General features: G+C 43.1%; 1 protein-coding gene across 3 annotated transcripts in view; it reads left to right on the top strand.

Annotated features, from left to right (window-relative positions):
* Positions 1 to 20,986, top strand: part of anapc1 (anaphase promoting complex subunit 1) — a 210,645-nt gene that overhangs the window by 9,209 nt on the left and 180,450 nt on the right. For 2 of the 3 annotated variants that reach the window (XM_068027603.1, XM_068027604.1), the window contains exons 4-10: positions 6,333 to 6,384; positions 8,278 to 8,378; positions 9,248 to 9,330; positions 11,210 to 11,283; positions 13,019 to 13,167; positions 15,863 to 16,089; positions 19,152 to 19,361. In XM_068027603.1, the coding sequence (XP_067883704.1) occupies positions 6,333 to 6,384; positions 8,278 to 8,378; positions 9,248 to 9,330; positions 11,210 to 11,283; positions 13,019 to 13,167; positions 15,863 to 16,089; positions 19,152 to 19,361 (896 nt within the window). The remainder of the gene's footprint in view (positions 1 to 6,332; positions 6,385 to 8,277; positions 8,379 to 9,247; positions 9,331 to 11,209; positions 11,284 to 13,018; positions 13,168 to 15,862; positions 16,090 to 19,151; positions 19,362 to 20,986) is intronic. The other variant, XM_068027605.1, reaches the window with a different exon arrangement.

Here is a 20,986-nt window from a genome sequence, read left to right as displayed (position 1 = left end):
GGCTCTTCTGCCCACTGACATTCTTCTTGAAATCTTCCTGTACAAAGTTCCACCATCTTGGTTTAACCAATAATGTTTCTCCTCTCTGTACTGAGACCCATTACAAGGATCCTTTCTTTGGCCTCCTTGTCTCGAGAGACAATGGGTAAGCGTCTGGAGGTGGTCAGTGGTTTGTGGAGCAGCGCCTGGAGTGGCTATAAAGGCCAATTCTAGAGTGACAGACTCTTCCACAGGTGCTGCAGAAAAATTTGTTTGTCGGGGCTGTTACACAGTTGGCTCTCTCCTTGCGCCTCTGTCTTTTTTCCTGCCAACTGCTAAGTCTCTTCGACTCTTCGCCACGCTTTAGCCCCGCCTTTATGGCTGCTCACCAGCTCTGGCGAACGCTGGCAACTGACTCCCACGACTTGTGATCAATGTCACAGGACTTCATGTCGCGTTTGCAGACGTCTTTAAAGCAGAGACATGGACGGCCGGTGGGTCTGATACCAGTGGCGAGCTCGCTGTACAATGTGTCTTTGGGGATCCTGCCATCTTCCATGCGGCTCACATGGCCAAGACATCTAACAATCTTCTATTTGTAACATTTCCTGTTACACAATGAGGCCAGTCCTCGCCTGGGTGCTTTGTCAGATCCTGTTCTACTTTCTCCCTCTCCTCAGTTTCTCTACATCCCATTGCCTCTCATGATACAATCTATTTCAATATTGCACAAGGCAGTGAATAGATGCAGCTTTCACAGACTCCTTTGCGAACTTGAACCATACCAGAATTTTTCTTTCAGTCCTAACCTTCGCTTCTGTTGCTTCGTCCATCATCGTTAGCACTCTGGTAACCTTTCTGCTACTCCATTGACCTCTGGCATCTCCAGCCACTCATTTCAATTGGTTTACAATCTTGGCAAGCAGATGTGTTCTGCACTTGATATCCACCCACTATACCACCAGCAATACTGTAGCTGTAATACGCACCATGTTCAGGATGCAGCTCAGAAAGCTTGCCTCAACAGTTGCTCCCTCCCCTGTTGGAGAAGCAGATATGAGAATAACAAGTTCCACTCCAACTTGCACCCTCTTGACTTGGACACAAACAGTAGTGTTTTGGTTGCTGCTGGAATGAATCCTGGAAATCCCTGCCCAACACCATCATCAGCTAGACTGCAGCAGTTCAAGGAGAAGGCTTCCAACCACCTTGTCAGCACAGCTAGAGATGGAGAATAAATACGGCTTAGCCAGTGCTGAAGCCTGAAAACAAAGTCCTTATTTGAAAACTACAGGCTTTCTCACATCTTTCCACTAAGTTGGCTGGTCTTGATAGTTGGGAGCACTCGAACAAACACTTTGTCTTGAAAACTAAGTAAACGAATAATTCTGGAGTGTTTTCACTCCCGTCCATCACCTTTCCTATGTAATGAAATTATTACTGTCAACACCCTAACCTGAGGTGTGGTTTTTCACCCTCAAACCCTCTTCTGCTGTCCACCTTTTCAAGCAGTTCTCTGAATTAAAATAGGCAGGTGGGAAATAAAAGTATGTAATTTAAGGTAGAAATCTGAGACTCTTCCCTAAAATATTGCCAATGATCAGACAATTGGACCTTTCAGGTCTGAGATGGATAGATTTTTGTTGGGTAAGGGGATTAAGGGATACGGATCAAAAGTGTGTAAATGGAGTAGAGATACAGATTAGCCATCATTTAATTGAATGGCAGAGCAGGCCTGAGGGGCTGAATGGCCTTCTGTTTTCAATGTTTCAATGTTTTTTGCTTTTGAAGAAACTGTGTTTATATTTGAGAATTAGAAAATAGTAAATCTGCTGCAGTACTAAATGAACTATTTGAGGTCAAAAGCATTATTTCCTGCAATGCAGACGACTTATTCTGCTGCAAAAGCGTGGGTGTGCATCTCTCTCCAGATGCATGCTGTCATTCTTCCTCAGTCTGAATGAATAAATGCTGAGGTCAATTACAGCTCAGGCTTCAGATAGGACCCTTGGCTTCCTCTGCGGAGAAGTGAATTGAGAAGTTGCAGATATTCTGGCTCCAATGTCAAGTGTGATAGAGGAAGTTGCATCAGGCCGCTAGTGATACGCGATGTACTATTTTCAACATATTGCTAGTGGATCTCCCATGCCCTTGCTCACAGTCCCTTTTGCAAACACTCTAGCACTTACAGTAAGTCAGAGGAGATGCTGTTCTTTCCTATGTTTTAATTATTGGCTTCCCAAGAACAGACATTCCCATTTCATGAGGCTGTTAACGGGTATTCTTTGTTGCGACCGGGGCAGGAGGAGTGCATTGTCTTTCTCTAGTTCCACTTTTCCACAGGTCACAACACATATTTAAATGTTTACCCAGTTACTGATACAGCCAATTATATACTCTATTTTTATTTCAGAATAAAATCCACCAAATAGGTTTCTTTCATAAACAACAAAATTATCAATTCATTACAAAACAAGACTTATTCAGTAAAGATGCAAAACATTAGCACGCAGATTGTAATATCAAAGTTCCTTTCTACCTTAGTCCAACGCACCCCTGGTTTTAAAAAAAAGACTTTTTATCTGCAGAGATTTTAACAAAAAATAATACTTTGGCCAAATACTTGTCAATTCTTGAAGGAAAAGATGATGATTTGGAATTTTATCAGTTAGGAATTCAGGAGCAGGAGTAGGCCATTCAGCCCATCGAGCCTGCCCCACCATTCAGTATGCTCATGGCTGATCATCTACTTCAATACCTTTTTCCCACACTATCCCCTTATGTTGTTTGCCCCTTTATTCTGGCGACCCAAATACGCGTAGACTGCTGTCATTGCGATCTTTCTGGAGCAGTTCTTTTCAGGCAGCGTCGAGAATTAGCCTGGCAGGCTTTTTCAGGCATCAGGGGTTTTAGCTATCACACACTGGATTCACAGAAGATTCTCGGAGGTGGAGAAAAGATGAACTGGTGTCTTTCTCAGTAGGCTGATCCTCAACTGACTCTAAATAATGTCCAAAACGAAACCAACTCTTGACCACCATAAATCTTGACTTGTCACTTCTCTGTAAACAACTCCTCCAAGTCGCCAAGGCTTTTGCTGTTTACTTAGCTGAAGACATGTGACTTCTAGTAAGTGTTGTTTTTAAACAGAAAGCTCATTTCCCAAAGTCCTTCTGGTGACCATTTAAAAAAAAAGTCCAGCATCCTTGGAATCACTCCAGTCCTCCAATGAATCCTTCCCCACAATTCTAAAACATGAGTCCTTAAAAAAATGGAAGCACTTTCAAAACACCATACATATTTTAAAAGAAATGCTGTTATACATACCCTTGTGCGTTCACATAGTTTAGAAAACTATTGTGTGATTAAAGATACATTCACATAGATATTTTATTAGTTTGTTGTGTACTTTTGAGAGTATACCCTTCCCTACATGGTTAATTAATTCACTATGCATCTTGACTATGTGCGATGTATGGGAGGAATGTATTGCTACTTTTGCTGGGAGCAGTGCAGATTAAGGGATGAAGACTGCTTGTTTTGGCATAGTGCTGATTCTGGAGACAGGGCACTTTCTCCTCTTTTTCTCTCGTGTTGTGCCAGCTCCTGTCTGGGCTAATGTGCCTGGTCACATTGTTGGTGATCCTGTGGACTTGTAGGATGCAAATGCATGACCAAAATACAGGGCTAAGTGTGTACCCGGTGGTCATCTGGTATGAACAAAAAATGTGGAGGGCTGGTATCGTGGAATAGAATAGAGGCGTTCAGCACAGACAGAGGACATTCAGCCTTTTATGTGATGGCTCTTTTCCCTTAGCCCTGCAAATCTTTTCCTTCAAAAATTTATCCAATTCCCTTTTATATTACTACTAAATCTGCTTCCATCACCCTTTCAGGTAGTGCATTCCAGATCCTAACAACATGCTTCTTAAAAATAATCTCACCTTTCTGCTTGTAAATCTATGTCCTCTGGTTACTGACCTTCCTGTCAATGGAAACAGTTTCTCCTAAGTTACTCTATCAAAATCCTTCATAGTTCTGAGCACCTCAGTTAAATCTCTTGCTGACTTTCTGTGCTCTGAGAACAATCCAGCTTCTCCATTCTCCATGTGACTGAATCCCTCATCCCTGAAACCATTCTGGTAAATCTCCTCTGTACCCTCTCCAAGGCCTTACCAATGCTGGAGATTGTGAACAAACTGGTTTCCACTAGATCTGAAATAATTCATTGACAATAAGCAGTAAACAAAATTACTGTGGGCACAGAAGCTACAAATACTTGGATTTATTAAGACCTAAATCATGCAAACATCTCAAAGAAACTTCACTCAACACTCTGCTTTCATGTGGCGGGAAGTTACTGGAGAACTAGCCATTCCCCTAGCCAAGCTGTTCCAGTTTAGCTACAACATTGGCATCTACTTGACATTGTGGAAAATTGTTCAGGTATGTCCTATCCACAAAAAGTAGGGCAAATCCAATCCTGCCAATTAGCACCCCATCAGTCTACTCTCCATCACCAGCAAAGTGTTGTCGAAAGTGCTATGAAGCACCATTTAAACAGCAATAACCTGCTCTCTGATGCTCAGTTTGGGTTCTACCATGGCCGCTCGGCTCCTGACCTCATTACAGCCTTGGTCCAAACATGGACAAAAGAGCGGAGCTCAAGATCAGGTGAGAATGATTTCCAGGTAGCATTTGACCAAGTGTGGCATCAAGGTGCCTTAGCCAAATGGTAATTAATGGGAATCAAGGGGAAAAGTTTCCACTGTTTGGAATCATACCTAGCACAATGGAAGATGGTTGTGGTTGTTGGAGGTCAATCATCTCAGCTCCAGGGCACTGCTGTAGGAGTTCCACAGGGTAGTAGCCGAGGCCCAACTATCATAAGCTGCTTCATCGATGACCTTCCCTCCATCATAAGGTCAGAAGTGGGGATGTTCGCTGATAGTACCATTCAGATACTGAAGCAGCCCATGTCCACATGCCGCAAGACCTGGACAATATGCAGGCGTGGACTGATAAGTGGCAAGTAACATTTGCGCCACCCAAGTACCAGTCAATGAAGATCTCCAATAAGATAGAATCTAACCACCTCCCCTTGACTTTCAATGGCAATACCATCACTGAATCCCCCACTATCATCAACATGGAGGTTACTATTGACCAGAAACTGAACTGGACCAGCCACTTAAATACCATGGCTACAAGAGCAGGTCAGAGGCTAGGAATTCTACAGCGAGTAACTGCTTGTCCACAATTTACAAGGCACAAGTCAGGAGTGTGATGGAATACTATCCACTTATCTGGATGGATGCAGCTCCAACAACACTCAAGCTTGACACCATCCATGACAAAGCAGCCCGCTTGATTGGCACCCTATCCACCACCTTCAACATTCACTGCTTTCACCACCGACACACGATAGCAGCAGTGTGTACCATCTACAAGATGCACTGCAGCAACTCAACAAGGCTTCATTGACAGCACCTTCCAAACCCGCAACCTCTACCACCCAGAAGGACAAGGGCAGCAGACGCATGGGAACACCACCACCTGCAAGTTCCCCTCGAAGTCACACACTAACCTGACTTGGAACTATATTGCCATTCCTTCACAGTCACGGGGTCAAAATCATGAAACTCCCTTCCTAACAACACTGTTGGTGTATCTACACCCCAAGGACTGCATCGGTTCAAGAAGGCAGCTCATCACCATCTTTTCAGGCGCAGTTAGGGGCGGGCAACAAATGCTGGCCTTGCCACTCATGCCCCACGTCCCATGAAAGAATTTTTAAAAAGTTATGTAGGCAAGTATGGCAGCCATTCTAAACCCATGATGAGGTGAGCCAGTCATCTGTGCATTCTGGACCAATGGTCCACCAGCCTCTAACCTCACTTTGTCTGGAGAATAGGTTTGCTTTTGACTCCCCTCTCCCCCTCACTGTGTGCAATACCACAGGCGATGGATTAGTCGCGTATCGAAAGTGACACGTATAGTATGCACCTTTATCCATCACATTTAATTCCTACAATACTGCAACGGTTCAAAAAGGCTGCTCACCACCACCTTCTTGAGGGCAATAGGGCATGGGCAATAGATGCTGGCCTATCCTGCAATGCCACGTCCCATGAACGAATGAAAAAAAACTTACTCTGTCACAGTTGGTTGCTAACACCGCTATCGTGTCATCCAACTTCCCATGAGCAGTGCTGTGGCAGATTGCCAGTGTTCTGAACTGGGCCAGTGTATTTGCATTAGATTATGTGGTTTTTGAAGGTAGATAATTAGGGGAAAACCAAAACTAAAACATGACCAGTTAACCAACATCATTTTTTTGTGTTGAATTTTAGGCACTATGGTGTGATTTCAGCATACCACAGGATAAGACCGAATGTACGGAAGGTAGGTTTGCACACTCATTAAAAGCGACAAAAGGCTTTATTTTTATATTGCAAATCTGTGTTTAAAAGAAAAATGTATTTTCTTGCTAATTTTCTCCACTCCCCTCCCTTGCTGATTCATTGACTGCTCGCTGGGAGAAAGTTAAAGAATGGTCACACTTCTAATAATTAGCTGTTAGGAAAGTAATTGCTTTTAAATGACTTGCCTGCCTTACATCTTCCAATGTATTGAGGTTTGTTGCAGCACGTGTTCTGTTTCTATTCAGTGTACAACTTGAATATCTGAAGAAAGTGACCAGAAATATATACTGTACCATTGGCAAAATATCCTTGAACCTTCAAATTTCAGAGCAATTTGCCATTTTGAGTTTCCTAAGTCTTTATTCGATATTCATTCTTGAGATAGTTTTAGTTTTTAGAGATACAGCACTGAAACAGGCCCTTCGGCCCACCGAGTCTGTGCCGACCATCAACCACCCAATTATACTAATCCTACACTAATTTCGTATTCCTACCACATCCCCACCTGTCCCTATATTTCCCTACCACCGACTGATACTAGGGGCAATTTATAATGGCCAATTAACCTATCAACCAGCAAGTCTTTGGCATGTGGGAGGAAACCGGAGCACCCGGAAGAAACCCACGCAGACACAGGGAGAACTTGCAAACTCCACACAGGCAGTACCCAGAATTGAACCCGGGTCGCTGGAGCTGTGAGGCTGCGGTGCTAACCACTGTGCCGCCCCAAGATGTGGGCATCTCTTCTAAGGCCGGCATTTATTGCCCACCCCTCGTTGCCTATGAGTATTGCCACTTCTCCACCTCTCTCCTTTTAGCATGCTCCTTAAAACTTACCTCTTGGACCAAGCTTTTAGTCACTCTCCTAATATATCCTGTGTAGTTTGACAAATTATGTTTGATAGCGCTCCTGTGAAGCACCTTGGACATTTTGCTATGCTAAAGGTGCTATATAAATGCAAGTTGTTGTTGGGCCTAAGCAGCATATTCAGCTGATCCTTGGCTTGGGATGGTTGCTAATTAGCTCACCATTATGAGCACAGAAGGAGGCTAAAAATGGCAGGGGTCTGTGAAGTTTTTTTCCAGATTGATATTGTGCGGACGACTTCGAGCAGAAAATACAGCCTCTGAGCTTTCTCCTTTTTCTCTTTTTATGAGACGTTAATAATCTCTCTCTCTAACACTGGTCTACATGTCACCAGGTTGTAAAGTTCTTTCTGCATGGTTCCAGATAACCTGTAATCCAATGCCTAATGAGTGTGGTGGCTCTCGCTGGATCAGTACACTTATCTGCTTGGTGAGCTTACTTGGTTTTGGCTGTACCTTTCATCTTGCTTAGATATTCCAAATCATTGCTCTTGACAACCTTGCACCTAAATTTGAGTTCTGATGAAAGGTCACAGACTTGAAACTTTTACTGTATCTGTCTCCACAGGGGCTGCCAGACCTGCTGAGTATTTCCAGTATTGTCTGTTTTTATTTCCTAAATTGCCTGGTCTTGGGTAAGCACAGTGTGTCTCTCCAGGGACAGTGTGCGCATTCCATATTGGACAAATGGAATCACTACTTATGTAGATTACCTTGGGATCTGTTGCTGAGCTTCTGACAGATACCTGGCAGGCCAAACAAAACATTTTTTTTATTCACTCATGACATGTGGGTGTTGCTGTCAAGGTGAGCGTTTCTTGCCCATCCCTAATTGCCCTTGAGAAGGTGGTGGTGAGCTGCTTTCTTGAACTGCTGTAGTCCACGTTCGACTTTAATGTTGTGGTAAAGGTTAAAGTTACACTTGTGAATTTTGTTCTTGATTCCCTTTACTGTGAGCCTGTTTGCTCTCTGGGCTCATAAATTGATAAAATGCTTGCTGTTTCAGGTGAAGAGAAGACAGAGAAGTGCGTGTGTATTGTACAGAGGTCCTGTGTGAATGTGCACACCGTGGATGGGAAGGACTACATTGCCCCATTACCTTTCCAGGTGATAGTTCATGTTCTTAAACACTACCTGTTCAATTTTTTGGCCTCAACCAGCATTGCTAAAATTAGATTAACTGGTCACTCATCCCATTGTTTGTGAGATCTTCTTTGTAAGTCAAATGACGGTAGCATTTGCTTCGACATCAACGGTGTCTGTTTCAACTCAGATAACCAGGCAGTGAAGGATAGGACTGGAGCGAGTCTTCATACACTTACAAGCTTTTATTTACAGAGACATGCATTACATATTGTACAATCACAGTTTCAGCGTGCTCCTATTTAATGAGCACTGGTGAGTCCTCAATTAATGTCCACCACCTGAATACAATTGATGGCATCCATCTGTATCAAGAGACGATGGACTGCGCCCCTTGTGTATATCACTTCTGGCTTCATTGATGTGGCTGTCGAGGCCGATTCGTGAGTGGCAATCCTTTCTGCAGCTGGCACTGCTGCATAACGTTGGCCTGATGTCAACTGATGTTTTTTCCTTCCGCAGGACTCTCTGTTCCACCATCTGAATACAATTAAACACCCAATTAATGCACAATTAACAGCGACCACGCTTCAAGTAGTTTTGTTTTCCATGAAGCATTTTGGGGCTTTCTGAGAAATGTGATAAACTATTTGAACACGTATTCTTTCTGTCTTAAATTGCTAAGCTGAAAGGAAATGGCAGTCATACGTGGCAAGTTCTGACCACCTCATCAAGAAAAGGAACTCCTGCTCTGATTTTGTAAATGGTCGGTTCATGGTTTAATGCCATTGAAGCAATCTGGGTCAAAGCTATTTCTGAAACTGTTGGTTTAAAATCTGCTGATTTGCTTTGTGAATTAATTATTTAAATAATATTTTTCAATTTCCTTTAAGGTTGCTGATGTTTGGGCAACCAAATATGGGTTAATGTTCGAACGTAGTAATCCTGTGCAAGAAGTACCTTTAAGTCCTCTGAGGTAGGCAACTGAAAAAACACACACACGCCTGAGATTAATTCTGTTAAGTTTGCTCTTGTATGTTTACCACTCCTTTTGACATTGTTCTATTTTCACCAAACCTTTCAGCCCATTTAATCTCTTTCTTGCAAAATGCCAACTCTATCACCTTACCATTGCTTTTATAGTGCGTTGGAAGGTGCAGTCTTAACTTGGACCTGTCTCCATCATAACATCAATGCAGTGATGTAGTGATTGAATTTGGGGTGGGGGGTGTGTGGCTGTGTTCTGTGAGTGTGCAAGAAGTCTGTATTTTGCTATGCGAACCAAGTTCACAATCCAAGTCTGGTTTACGATTCAAATTTCACTGACTTCACTCACCCCCAACCACTTACTTTATTTTCTCAATAGAGTAAATTACGAGATCCAGTTCACCGCAAGCTGACTTAAAACTTTTTGCTATTATTACACAGAATTTTCTAAAATTAGAAAAATTCTTCAATTATTTCCATGTAATTTTTTAAAACAAGGTGACTCCCGACAATGCAGGGGCCCACTGATCGGAGTGCTCCAAAATGCGCACGTGCGCAAACGGTATCCTGCGCTCTGGGGTGCTGCACGTGCAAAGCCTACGTCTTGCCTTGCCAGGACTAACAGGTGCATGCGCAGGAAAACGCTGTCCCCCACCACGGACTCTCACTCCCGGCCGCTCACTGCCCTCTTTCCCCCCCCCCCACCCCCCTGCCCCAGCTGCTTGCTCCCGGCTTTCCCTCCCGCCCCCCCCCCCCCCCCCCCCCCCCACCCCCACAAGGCCGGAGAGCGGTGGGGGGCGGGGTGGGGAGCGGGTGGCTGGAGATCAGGATGGCAGGGGTGTTGAGCAGCCGGAGAGCGGGATGGCACTGAAACCTCACTGAATTACCAAGGGTGTGCAGCACTGTCAGAGGTGCTGTCCTTCTGGTAAGACTTTAAATAGCACAATGTTCTTCGAGTATCGAACATGTCCATTGTGTGCTGCCATGGGTTGAAGTTGTTTTTCTGTGATAAATTGAGCAGAGCCATCTTAAATCCTGGCAGCTGCCTGAACGTCGCAGACAGTGATGTTTCAGTGGAACAGGCTGCATTTGCGCATGGGCTTGTACCTATTGGTTGTATTGTCAGCAAACACAGCCTTTTTAAAAATGGTCTCACTTCGATTCAAAAATACCCCAAATAAATCAACAACTGCTGTAAAGTGAATAATCTACTCATATGCTACACATTTTGTTTCCACCCCTGCTCCTAATTATCTATCTCCCAACATTTTGGTGACTCATGCTTGGGGTGCAGTTCCACAGGCACCAATGAAGCTTGGGTACCACACCCAACTGATCAGTCTACCTTTGTGAACAGATGGTGAGCGTCAGTCAGCTGTTTGACCATGGAAGCAGCACCATAGGCATGACTGCCCTGTCTTTGCCTGGTTTGTGTTTGTATGTACTTCCCAGCAAAGCACGCAATGGATTGGGGAGGGGGGGGGGTGGGGGTGGTCACTGCATAGGGAATGGAAATGGGGAATCTTGGTTAATTTCTTGGAGCCCCTTCTCTGCCTTCTGGGGTGTTCCTAGTGCTACACTGGCTGAGATGAGTGAAGTCAGCACACACCAGTAACTTCCTTAATTTGTGCAGCTCAACGCCACACAAGCATACACTTTGCCATCGCCATGTTTAGCTTGTTATCTTGCATTAATGACTCAGTGACAGATTGCGGCACGGTTGGAATATTCGAGGTGGGACAGATCTTGTGTCTTTCTCTGATCAGACATGCACTTGTAAGTCGCTCAACCGCTCTCCTTTGTGATGGGGGATGTGTTGTTGAATAGTGCAGTACTAATGTTAACCATTGCTGTGTGACTGGTTGCAGGGAGCCACTGCCTACGATGTTCAGCATGTTGCACCCACTGGATGAAATTGCACCCCTTGTATGTAAGTCAACAGGTGAGGATGACATTAAGTAGCAAGTTATTTTGTGTGGCTGACTCTGTTTCGGAACCTCCTGAGAGAATTTGTGATGGGAAATGTCTTGGGTGGTTAGTGTTATTAAAGGTTAACAAGGAAGCAGTGCCCTTTAGATTAGTTTCAGTGGTACAGGCGCAGTATTGGAATTCATCCCAAAGGTTCCCCACGCTGGGAATTCCCAGTCTCTGGGGATGGCTGAAGAGCTGCTTTTGTGGAGGGAGCAGTAAATCTAAAACATATTCCACTGACTGGAGGGGAACAGGAATGATGGGTGACGTGTATGTGGAGGGAAGTAAAAGATCATAAATACATACGGAAATGATGACTTTTGTGCCTGTGCTGTGCTGTGAAAGCGCTATTCAATTAGTTCCACTCCCCTGCTCTTTCCCAATAGCTCTGCAATTTTTCCTCTTTCAATTATGTATCCAGTTAACTTTTGAAAGTTACTATTGAATCTGCTTCCACCATCCTTTCAGGCAGTACGTTCCAGATTATAACAACCCTGTGTAAAATTAATTTTCCTCATCTACCCTGTGGTTTGTTTTCCAATTACCTAAAATCTGTATCCCCTGGTTACGGGCCCACCCACTGATGGAAACAGGTTCTCCTTATTTACCCTATAAACCCCTGATAAATTTAAACACCTCAATTAAATCTGTCAACTTTCTCTGCGGTCAGGACAACAATCCCAGCTTCTATAGTCTGTAGGTAAATATATTACTTTGTTTGAGCTTTTCAACTTAGTCCGTACATTATTTTCCATGTTGTGTACTGAGAATGATATCGAACTGATCAGAGAACTTGACCAAGTTCTCCTGTTTATACCAGAGTTGATTCCATTGACGGTGATTTCTACGATGTGCGGCATTTCCTTTGGTGTAAAATATGTCCTGTTTGTCCTGCGGGTGGATAATTGCTTGGTTGTAAGGTTCATGAATGCACGCTTGCTCTCAAGTTGTGAGCTCCATTTTAACCAAACTATACAAACATTTATGACATTCCCAACTCTGACACAATCCACCTTGATGTCAAAAGGAGGGGACAGTGGGAAGAGACCAGCCTGTGGAGTCCTCGACTTGGCCATCTCCGATTTCTTCATTCATTCCCTTCCCTCCATTTAAAAATATAGACTGGACATATCGATTACCTTCAGTAAAAATAACACTCACATTTATGTCATTAAGGGTTCATTACATAATTTCCAAATATACACAGGTTCAGTTTAAAGATGAATTGTAACTCCGTGGAAGTAATCCTATTTTAAAGCATTGTAGAAGAACTCAAAAGGATCGTTACACCGCGTGCTACGATAACAAAGCTTGTAAACCATCTATTAGAGAAGGAAAACATTTTAAATAGGTATTGTGGTGAACAATTAAAATATAAATAATTGGGTGATAGCAGTAGATTATTCATATTTACTTTTGCATTTCATTTTTTTCATGAGCAATGCAGTAATGCAACGAGAGGTTAACAATTATTTGCAGAAAGAAATTAACTTTTGGCTTATTAATAATTACGCTAGTACATTTGTAAAAATATTTTTAGGGCCATTTGATACATGTCTTTTAACTGTCTGCCCTTGGGATAGATATCAGAAATATTATTCATAATAGTTGCATTTATATAATGCCCCATTACATTGCTGATGCCACAAAGGATTTGTACATTGAATTACTCGTGACAGAATTAATTGCTCTTTTCTCCCATGCAGTAGGGGTGACCAATATAACAAGAGTACAGTATGTTGCTGACTGTACCCTGAAAATCGTTTACTCCAGCTCGACGCCATCAATCATCGTGACTTACGACACAGCACAGTGTCTGCATGCAGTTTGGGCATTACGCAAAATTAAAACAGAGGTACCTATTCTGTAAAGTGGTTTTCTTTAACATTTTTTCTTGCTCCCCCTTTTTTTTTTTCTTAACTTCTGGTTCAAAAATAATAGCTACAGGAATTCTGTCATTTTCTCGGGATCTGGGGAAGTGGAGGCACACAGAGCTCTGAGCTAAATAAGGTTTGATAAGGTTAGAGAAAAATATTAACTTTTATATAGCAAAGAAAACATGCCCAAAGGGGTTTGATAGAGGTCTGAGATGCTGAAGCCAAGAAGGAGGCATTAAGAAGGTGACTAAAGGCTTGGTCAAAGTGGTGGTGTTTCAAAGAGGTTCTTGGAGAGGAGAGGGAGGTAAAGAGAGATATGAACATGCGTAATTGCCTGGTAGTTGATCAGCTGGTCCATCAAGCCAGCCCCACACTCATAATGACTGGAGTTTTATGATTATACACTTCCTTCCTCTCCTCAACAGCCATGTAAACTCTGAGGTACGGGCTGAGAAGGGCAATACTAAGGAGGTGGAAATAAGCAGTCTTTGTAATAGTGATGATATGGGTTCAGTATCTCAGCTCGCAGTCAAATGGGCTGCCAAGGTGATCAACAGTATGAAATATTACTGGGTTTGTGACAGAGTCAGTGGTGAGGGAGCAGGGTTTGTGGTGGGGTCTGAAAACGACTTCAGTCTTTTGTTATGAAGGTGCTTCCATTTTAAAAATATTTTTTGAGGACTTGTGTGTCAAAGTCTGTGGAAATACCTGAGGAGATGCTGGACTTGTTCTTTAAAAAAAGAAAGACTTGGGACTTGGTTTAAAAACAAACAATTATTGGAAGTCACAGGTCTCAAGCTAAGTAAACACCTGGAGCTTTGCTGACTATAGGAGTTGTTTGTGGAGAATTGACGTGTCAAGGTTTATGGTGGTCGAGAGTTGGTTTCGCTTTTGGATATTGGTTTTGGTTCAGTTGGGGTGTGGACTGTTTTGAATGTCAGTTGGGAATGTAGCCTGCTGAGAGAAGCACCCAGCTCATCTTGTGCCACCTCTTTGAGAAACCCTGAGAATCCAGTGTGAGAAATAGAGAAACTGATGCTGCATTTCTTCTGAAAAGCCTGCCAGATTAATCCTTGACGTCGCCTGAAGAGAACTGCTCCAAAAAGATCCCAGTGACAGCTGTCGCCGTGCACCTGGATGCCAGACCAAAGGACCAGCTGTGAACATTCAGTATCTTATCCTTTTCCTTCTAGAATTAACAAGTATTTGGCCAAAGTGTTTTTTTTTGTCATTTTTGTAAAGTGAATCTCTGCAGAGAAAACTTCTTTATTTTTTCTTTAACTGGATGTTATTGCACTAGAGAGGGTACAGAGGAGATTTACGAGGATGTTGCCAGGACTGGAAAAATGCAGCTGTGAGGAAAGATTGGATAGGCTGGTGTTGTTCTCCTTGGAACAGAGAAGACTGAGGGGAGATCTGATTGAAATGTACAAAATTTTGAGGGGCCTGGATAGAGTGGGGATGAAGGATCTATTCACTTTAGCAGAGAGGTCAGTGACGAAAGAACATAGATTTAAAGTGATTGATAGAAAAAGTACAGGGGAGATGAGGAAAAACTTATTCACCCAGAGGGTGGTGGGGGTCTGGAACGCACTGCCTGAAAGGGTAGTTGAGCCAGAGACCCTCAATTCATTCAAAAGGAGTCTGGATATGCACCTCAAGTGCTGTAATCTGCAGGGCTACGGACCAAATGCTGGAAGGTGGGATTAGAATCGGTAAATCATTTTTTGGCCGGCACAGACATGATGGGTCAAGTGGCCTCTTTCTGTGCCTTAAACGTTCTATGATTCTATGGTGTGTGTGCATGCATGTTGAGTTATTTAGGAGGGAACTTTCATATTTCAACCTGTGTTATAAGCTTTGCATCTTTATTGAATCAGTCTTGTTTTGTAATAAATTAATTTTTGTTTATTAAAGAAACCTGGTTGGTAGATTTTATTCTGAAACTAAAATTGGTTAAGTATATATTTGGCCATATCAGTGACTGGGTAAAACACTTAAATACATGTGAACCGTGGAGAAGTGGAACTAGAGAAAGACAGTGCACTCCTCCAGACTCGGTCATAACACTTTCCCAACGTTCAGCTGGAAAGTTGGGTATCTAATTTTAATGTCGAATCAGGGGTATGGGAACTTAGTGATTATCTTCCTGGACTAGTAATCCAGAGGCCTTGACTAATAATCTGGAGATGTGTTCCACCATAGCAGCTGGGAAATTTAAATTCATTTATTAAATTGATCTGGAATAAAAAGCTAGTCTCAATGACGGTGACCATGAAACTACCAGTTTGTTATAAAACCCCATCTTGTTCATCCATGTCATTTAGGGAATAAAATCTGCTGTCTTTATGCATTCTGGCCCACCATGTGACTCCAGACCCACAGCAATCTGGTTGACTCTTGATTGCCCTCTGAAGTGGCCTAGCAAGCCACTCAGGCGCAATCCACCTGGATCGGCAATAAACGCTGGCCTTGCTAGCAACGCTCACATTTCATGAATGAATTTTTAAAAACGTAAACTATAATAAACTGCCCACTTTGCTCGTCTCTGGTTAGTGATGGAAACCATGGTAAATAACGTAACATGTTGTAACAAGCTGTCTTCTGTCTTGTTTTGATGTATATTTGCCATATCTCGATGTCAGGCATAAATTCTTGTATTTCTCCCACTAGGAACAAAACACTGTTCTGAGGTGTCCCGGCACGTCAGGAACCCCTCAGCAGATTGCCACCAGCAGCTCTTTGACTGCTCATCTCAGAAGTGTCTCAAAGGGAGAGTCACCTATAGCATCTCCGTTCCAAAACTTCTCCTCCTTTCCGAACCAGAACAGGTCCACAGTCTCTCCTGGTGCACATTCTCGCTCTCACTCTCCTTCCATTTCAAACATGGCAGCTCTGAGGTGAGCAAAGACAATTGTTAGCGGGAATGAATCTCGGAGAATCACTCGACACTCAGGTCTGCTCCAATGTCAAACAGTTTATTTAGTTACGCCAGCGGGGAGCAGGTTACTGGGCTGTCCAGATGCCTCTCCACCGAACAAAGGAAAATCCACAATAGATATACAGTTACTTAGCCCATCCCGGCTGGACACAATCCAATCATAACGGTTATTGATTACATACATTACATTCATTACCAATAAAATTATTAATTATGCATCATGTGGTTGTGGGGATAGCTCAGGGTATGCCCCTGACCATCTCAACTTGTTTACCAAACCCCCCTTATCAACTATCCTTGAGTCTTCACAATGAATCCTTCTACCTCTATCAGGCCTGCATTCCTAGTTGCTTTGTGTAGTCTGCAATTAGACAGAGCAGCTGTCTTATGCACTGATATGGGGGCCCTCCTTGGTCAGGCTGATTGCCTGTGCTAAGCAGTACCATGCTCAAGGCTGCACGCTAACTAACTTGTCCCACAATGCCTTGGGTAAATACTCCATTTTGTAACAATATGTGGCTATACTTTCATCTTATATATATGTGTGTATTTATTTAGCTGCATCGGCCACAATTTTTCCCTCTACACAATAGTTTGATTGAACAGTTAGAGAAAATAATGGGATGGTGAGCATAAACTGGTGCACTATCGAACACATTCTACATTAGGTATTGCTGAAAGTAGAGACATGTCAAAGCTTTTTGTCTTGCACTCCTCAAGACAATCCGCAAGAATACCAATTTAAGGGAAAACAATGACTTTTTCCTGTATGAGAAGAACGTGCTGATTGGTTGGCAAGTGAATTTTGATTGATAGAGGCATTGCCATGGAGAATGCACCAGTTTACGGTGACTGATAGTTAACTGCCAAGCTTTGTTTGAAATTTAAACCAGGCAGCTTGACTCTGATTGATCAAGGCATTGTCCTGAGGAATGAACCAGTGAATAGCCCATACTTGCAAAACTCAAAACATAGTGTCCAACATTAAATGTGATTCTGCGATTAGACAACATTTGCTAAATAGTCCTCAGTTTGCTAAGAATTACGCTGACGACTAATTTAAGATTGTCAGTCAGGCTTGCAGTGTGGTGCATGTGTACGTACTGGATGCTACATATATTAATACACAGGGCTCTGTTCTTTGCAGATAGAAAGAACACATTGTGCCTGTTTCAGCTAAACAAAATAAGTGACACCCATTCACTGGTTCATTCCTCAGGAATGACCATTCAGAGTCAAGCTGCCTGGTTTAAATTTCAAACAAAGCTTGGGAGTTAACTGTCAGTCACCATAAACTGGTGCATTCTCCTTGACAATGCCTCTATCAATTAGAGTTCACTTGCCAACCAATCAGCACTCTTTTCATACAGTATAAAGTCGTTGTTTTCCCTTACATTAGTATTCTTGCGTATTGTCCCGATGAGTGCAAGATGGAAAGCTTTGACAATGTGCCTCTATTTTCAGCAATACTCAAGTCTGTGCGACCAAACAAAATTCAACATTGGTATAGTAAAGAATTTCAATGTTCATTGCACAAAGAAAATAAATCGTTTTGGTTCTTTTGACATTAGTGACATTGTAGAAGCCTCTTTGACTATCTGGGGTCCTGGCTTTACTACTACATAGTGAACATGATGGTATTGGTTTGGGAAATCATCATGGCATTGCGCATGTTTATGACAGAGTATATTTTCAATTTCTCTGCTTGTGCGTCTGTGTACTTTTTTGACTTTCCAAGTCAAGTGAACATGAGGATTTCGACAGCCATGCCTGCCACCAGCCTGATGTTTCACTGTTTCACCCAAGACCTGCACCCTCTTCCTGGAGCTATTTTCTCCCCTTGCCACACTCTCATGCTCACACCAGACTTGAACCAATCACTCAGAAATCCCAACCAATCCCATCCCCAGTCTCTGCTCAGGGTATTAACTGAACAAGATAAAACATTTCATCTTCCCCTCTCTGTTTGTTATACTATCTTGCCTCTTTCTCCATCCCCTCCCTATTTTAGGTTTTTCCCACATTTACGTGCAAGCACTTTTCTTTGTGATTCCAGCTTTCCTTGTGCACGAGTATTTTTTAACAAAAGTAATTCCCGCAATTTTCTATTTTGGTGGCTAGTCTAACTAATTGAAACTAATTTTGCTCCACGTTGCCTGATAGGATTGTGGTTTTTATTGAGTATCCAACCTCTCTTAAATATCCCAAATTTTGTGCGGAGCAGAAAAAAGGCAGGTTAGCTTGTCACTGAGCAGAGGATCCACATTTTGTACCAGTCCCTCCGTTCTTTCGCAGACAATTGCATTGTTTACCCTCAGCTGACCAGGCTTCTCATCAATGTCTCCTCTCCTCTCTCCCCACACTCTCACCTCCCTTCAATATAATCCAGGAATCTTGTTGACTCGACACATTTGCTCTTACCCACTTTCCTACCATCTTAGTTAACCACTCACAGCACTCTCTACCTGAGTTATCTTTTATCATTTCTCTACAGACACTTCATGCTGAACAACCACCCCAGTCCACTCCCCCACTCTATTTGTTTCATTACTGAGTCCAACACCAGCAATGTCTCATTAATGTGGGGTTCACATACCGTAACCTAATTTAAAATGTGGTAAATCTTTCAACAGTGATCTGCTTTACTGCCCCTCATCCCCTTGTGAAATTGGTGGATGGAGGAGGGGAGCTGGGGAAAAACAGTGCATGAACGGGTTTTAGATTTTTAAAAAATAATTGGGAAAAGGCAATGAGAACAAATAATGTAAAGAGTTATGAAGGTGTGTTGTGCAGAACTCCATTCCTGTTGATGCACGCAGTTGGAATTGCACCTTTTGAAGGGAGCATCGATGCAAAGAACAAAGATTCTTTCTCACTGTTTCCAGCATTAATGCTCCGAATCAGCAGCTTGCATCATTAATGATATCTGTCGGAGATGCTTTGCTAGATTTTTGTGTGTTTTCTCCCCACCTCTCATTTACGTACAACTGCTAGTTTTGTTGCATTTTTTTCTCTTTCCAGTCGTTCCCATTCCCCGTCCCTGGGAGTTTCAGCGTTCTCTGGCGTGCAGCGATTCAACTTATCAACCTACACGCCGTCTCCAAAGCGTGGTCGAAATTCCCACTCCCCGAACAGTACTCTCAGTGACTCCTTGTTGGTGCCTGAAACGGAGCCGGTCATTCCGGAATTGTGCCTTGATCACTTGTGGACAGAAAACGTGCTCAACATGAGGTCAGTCAAGGGTTTTTTTTTTAGGCTTTTTTTTCAAGAATTTATCCATCCAAGGCTACTTTTTGAGACAATGGCCATAGAGACAGGGCCATTTCTGCATTATTTCAGGAAAAAAATTGCATTTCTGTAAACACCTTTCATGTTCTTAGGACATCACAGTTCGTGATTTACCTCTGAAGTGCAGATAAACATGGTAGGTAAGCATGGCAGCCAGTTTGTGCATAACAAGTTCCCACAAATAGCAATGCGCTAAGTGACCAGTTTGTACGTTTTATTGGTTTTGGTTGAGGAATGGATGTTGGCAAGGGCAAGGGCAATGGAGAACTCCCCTGCTTTTCTTCCAGAATACCATGGGATCATTTATGCTTATTTGAACAGGGCCTTTGTGTACTGCAGAAAGACGGCATCTCTGACAATGCAGTATTCCTTCAACATTGCAGTGCAAGTTTTATGCTGAAATCTCTGCAGTGGAATCCACATCTGTCTAACATGGAGGTGAGATTGTTAAGACTAAGCCGCAGCTGCAGTCAAATTGATGCTTTTCTCTTGGCAAACGATGTATGTTTTTTCTTTTCTATTAATTTTCTGGTCCCTTTGTGATATTCCTGCTGAGGAGGCGAGTGCTACCACTGGCCGTGCACTAAGCCATGGCCACTGTCTCATAAAGGCTGTTCTCAGAAAATCGTTGCTGTTTTCTTGGGGAAATAGGAAGTCCCTGTCCAGAATATCATTGCAGTTGCCTTCTTCATTCTTTTCGTATATTTTTTTTCTTCTGCCTTTGTAAAGTAGTGACTTTCATGGGATGTTAATGTCGCTGGCAAGGCCAGCATTTTAGTCCATCCCTAATTGTCCTTGAGAAGGTGGGATGAGCTGTCTTCTTAAACAGCTACAGTCCATGTGGTATAGGTAGACCCACAGTGCGTTAGGGAGGATTTTGACCCAGTGATAGTGAAGGAACTGAGATATAGTTCCAAGTTAGGATGGTATATGACTTGGAGGGGAAACTGGGTGGTGTTCCCATGCGACTGCTGCCCTTGTCCTTCCAGGTGTTACAGGTTATAGGTTTGGAAGGTACTGTCAAAGGAGCCTTGGCGAGTTACTGCATTGCATTTGATAGATGGTACACACTGCTGCCACTGTGTGTGGGTGGTGGAGGGAGTGAATGTTTAAAGTTATGGATGGGGTACAAATCAAGTGGTCTGCTTTGTCCTGGATGGTGTTGAGCTTCTCTGGTGTTTTTGGAGCTGCACCCATCCAGACAAGTGGAGAGTATTCCATCACACTCCTGACTTGTGCCTTGTAGATGGTGGACAGGCTTTGGGGAGTCATGAGGTGAGGTATGTGCTGCAGAACTTCCAGCCTCTGACCTGCTCTTGCTGCCACAGTATTTATATGGCTGGTACAGTTAAGTTTCTGGTCAATGCTAACCCCCTTCAGGATACTGACAGTGAGGGATTCGGCAATGGTAATGCAGTTGAACGTCAAGGGGCGATGGTTAGAATCTCTCATATTGGGCATGGTCATTGCCTGGCATTTGTGGTGCAAATTTTACTTTGCCACTTATCAGCCCAAGCCTGAATGTTGTCCAGGTCTTGCATGCATGCTTGGACTGCTTCAGTATCTGA

This window comes from Heterodontus francisci, chromosome 3 (genome assembly GCF_036365525.1).
Source record: "Heterodontus francisci isolate sHetFra1 chromosome 3, sHetFra1.hap1, whole genome shotgun sequence".
NCBI classification, from domain to species: domain Eukaryota; kingdom Metazoa; phylum Chordata; class Chondrichthyes; order Heterodontiformes; family Heterodontidae; genus Heterodontus; species Heterodontus francisci.
Note: the sequence above shows the minus strand (reverse complement) of the source record. Positions and strands in the feature narration are given on the sequence as shown.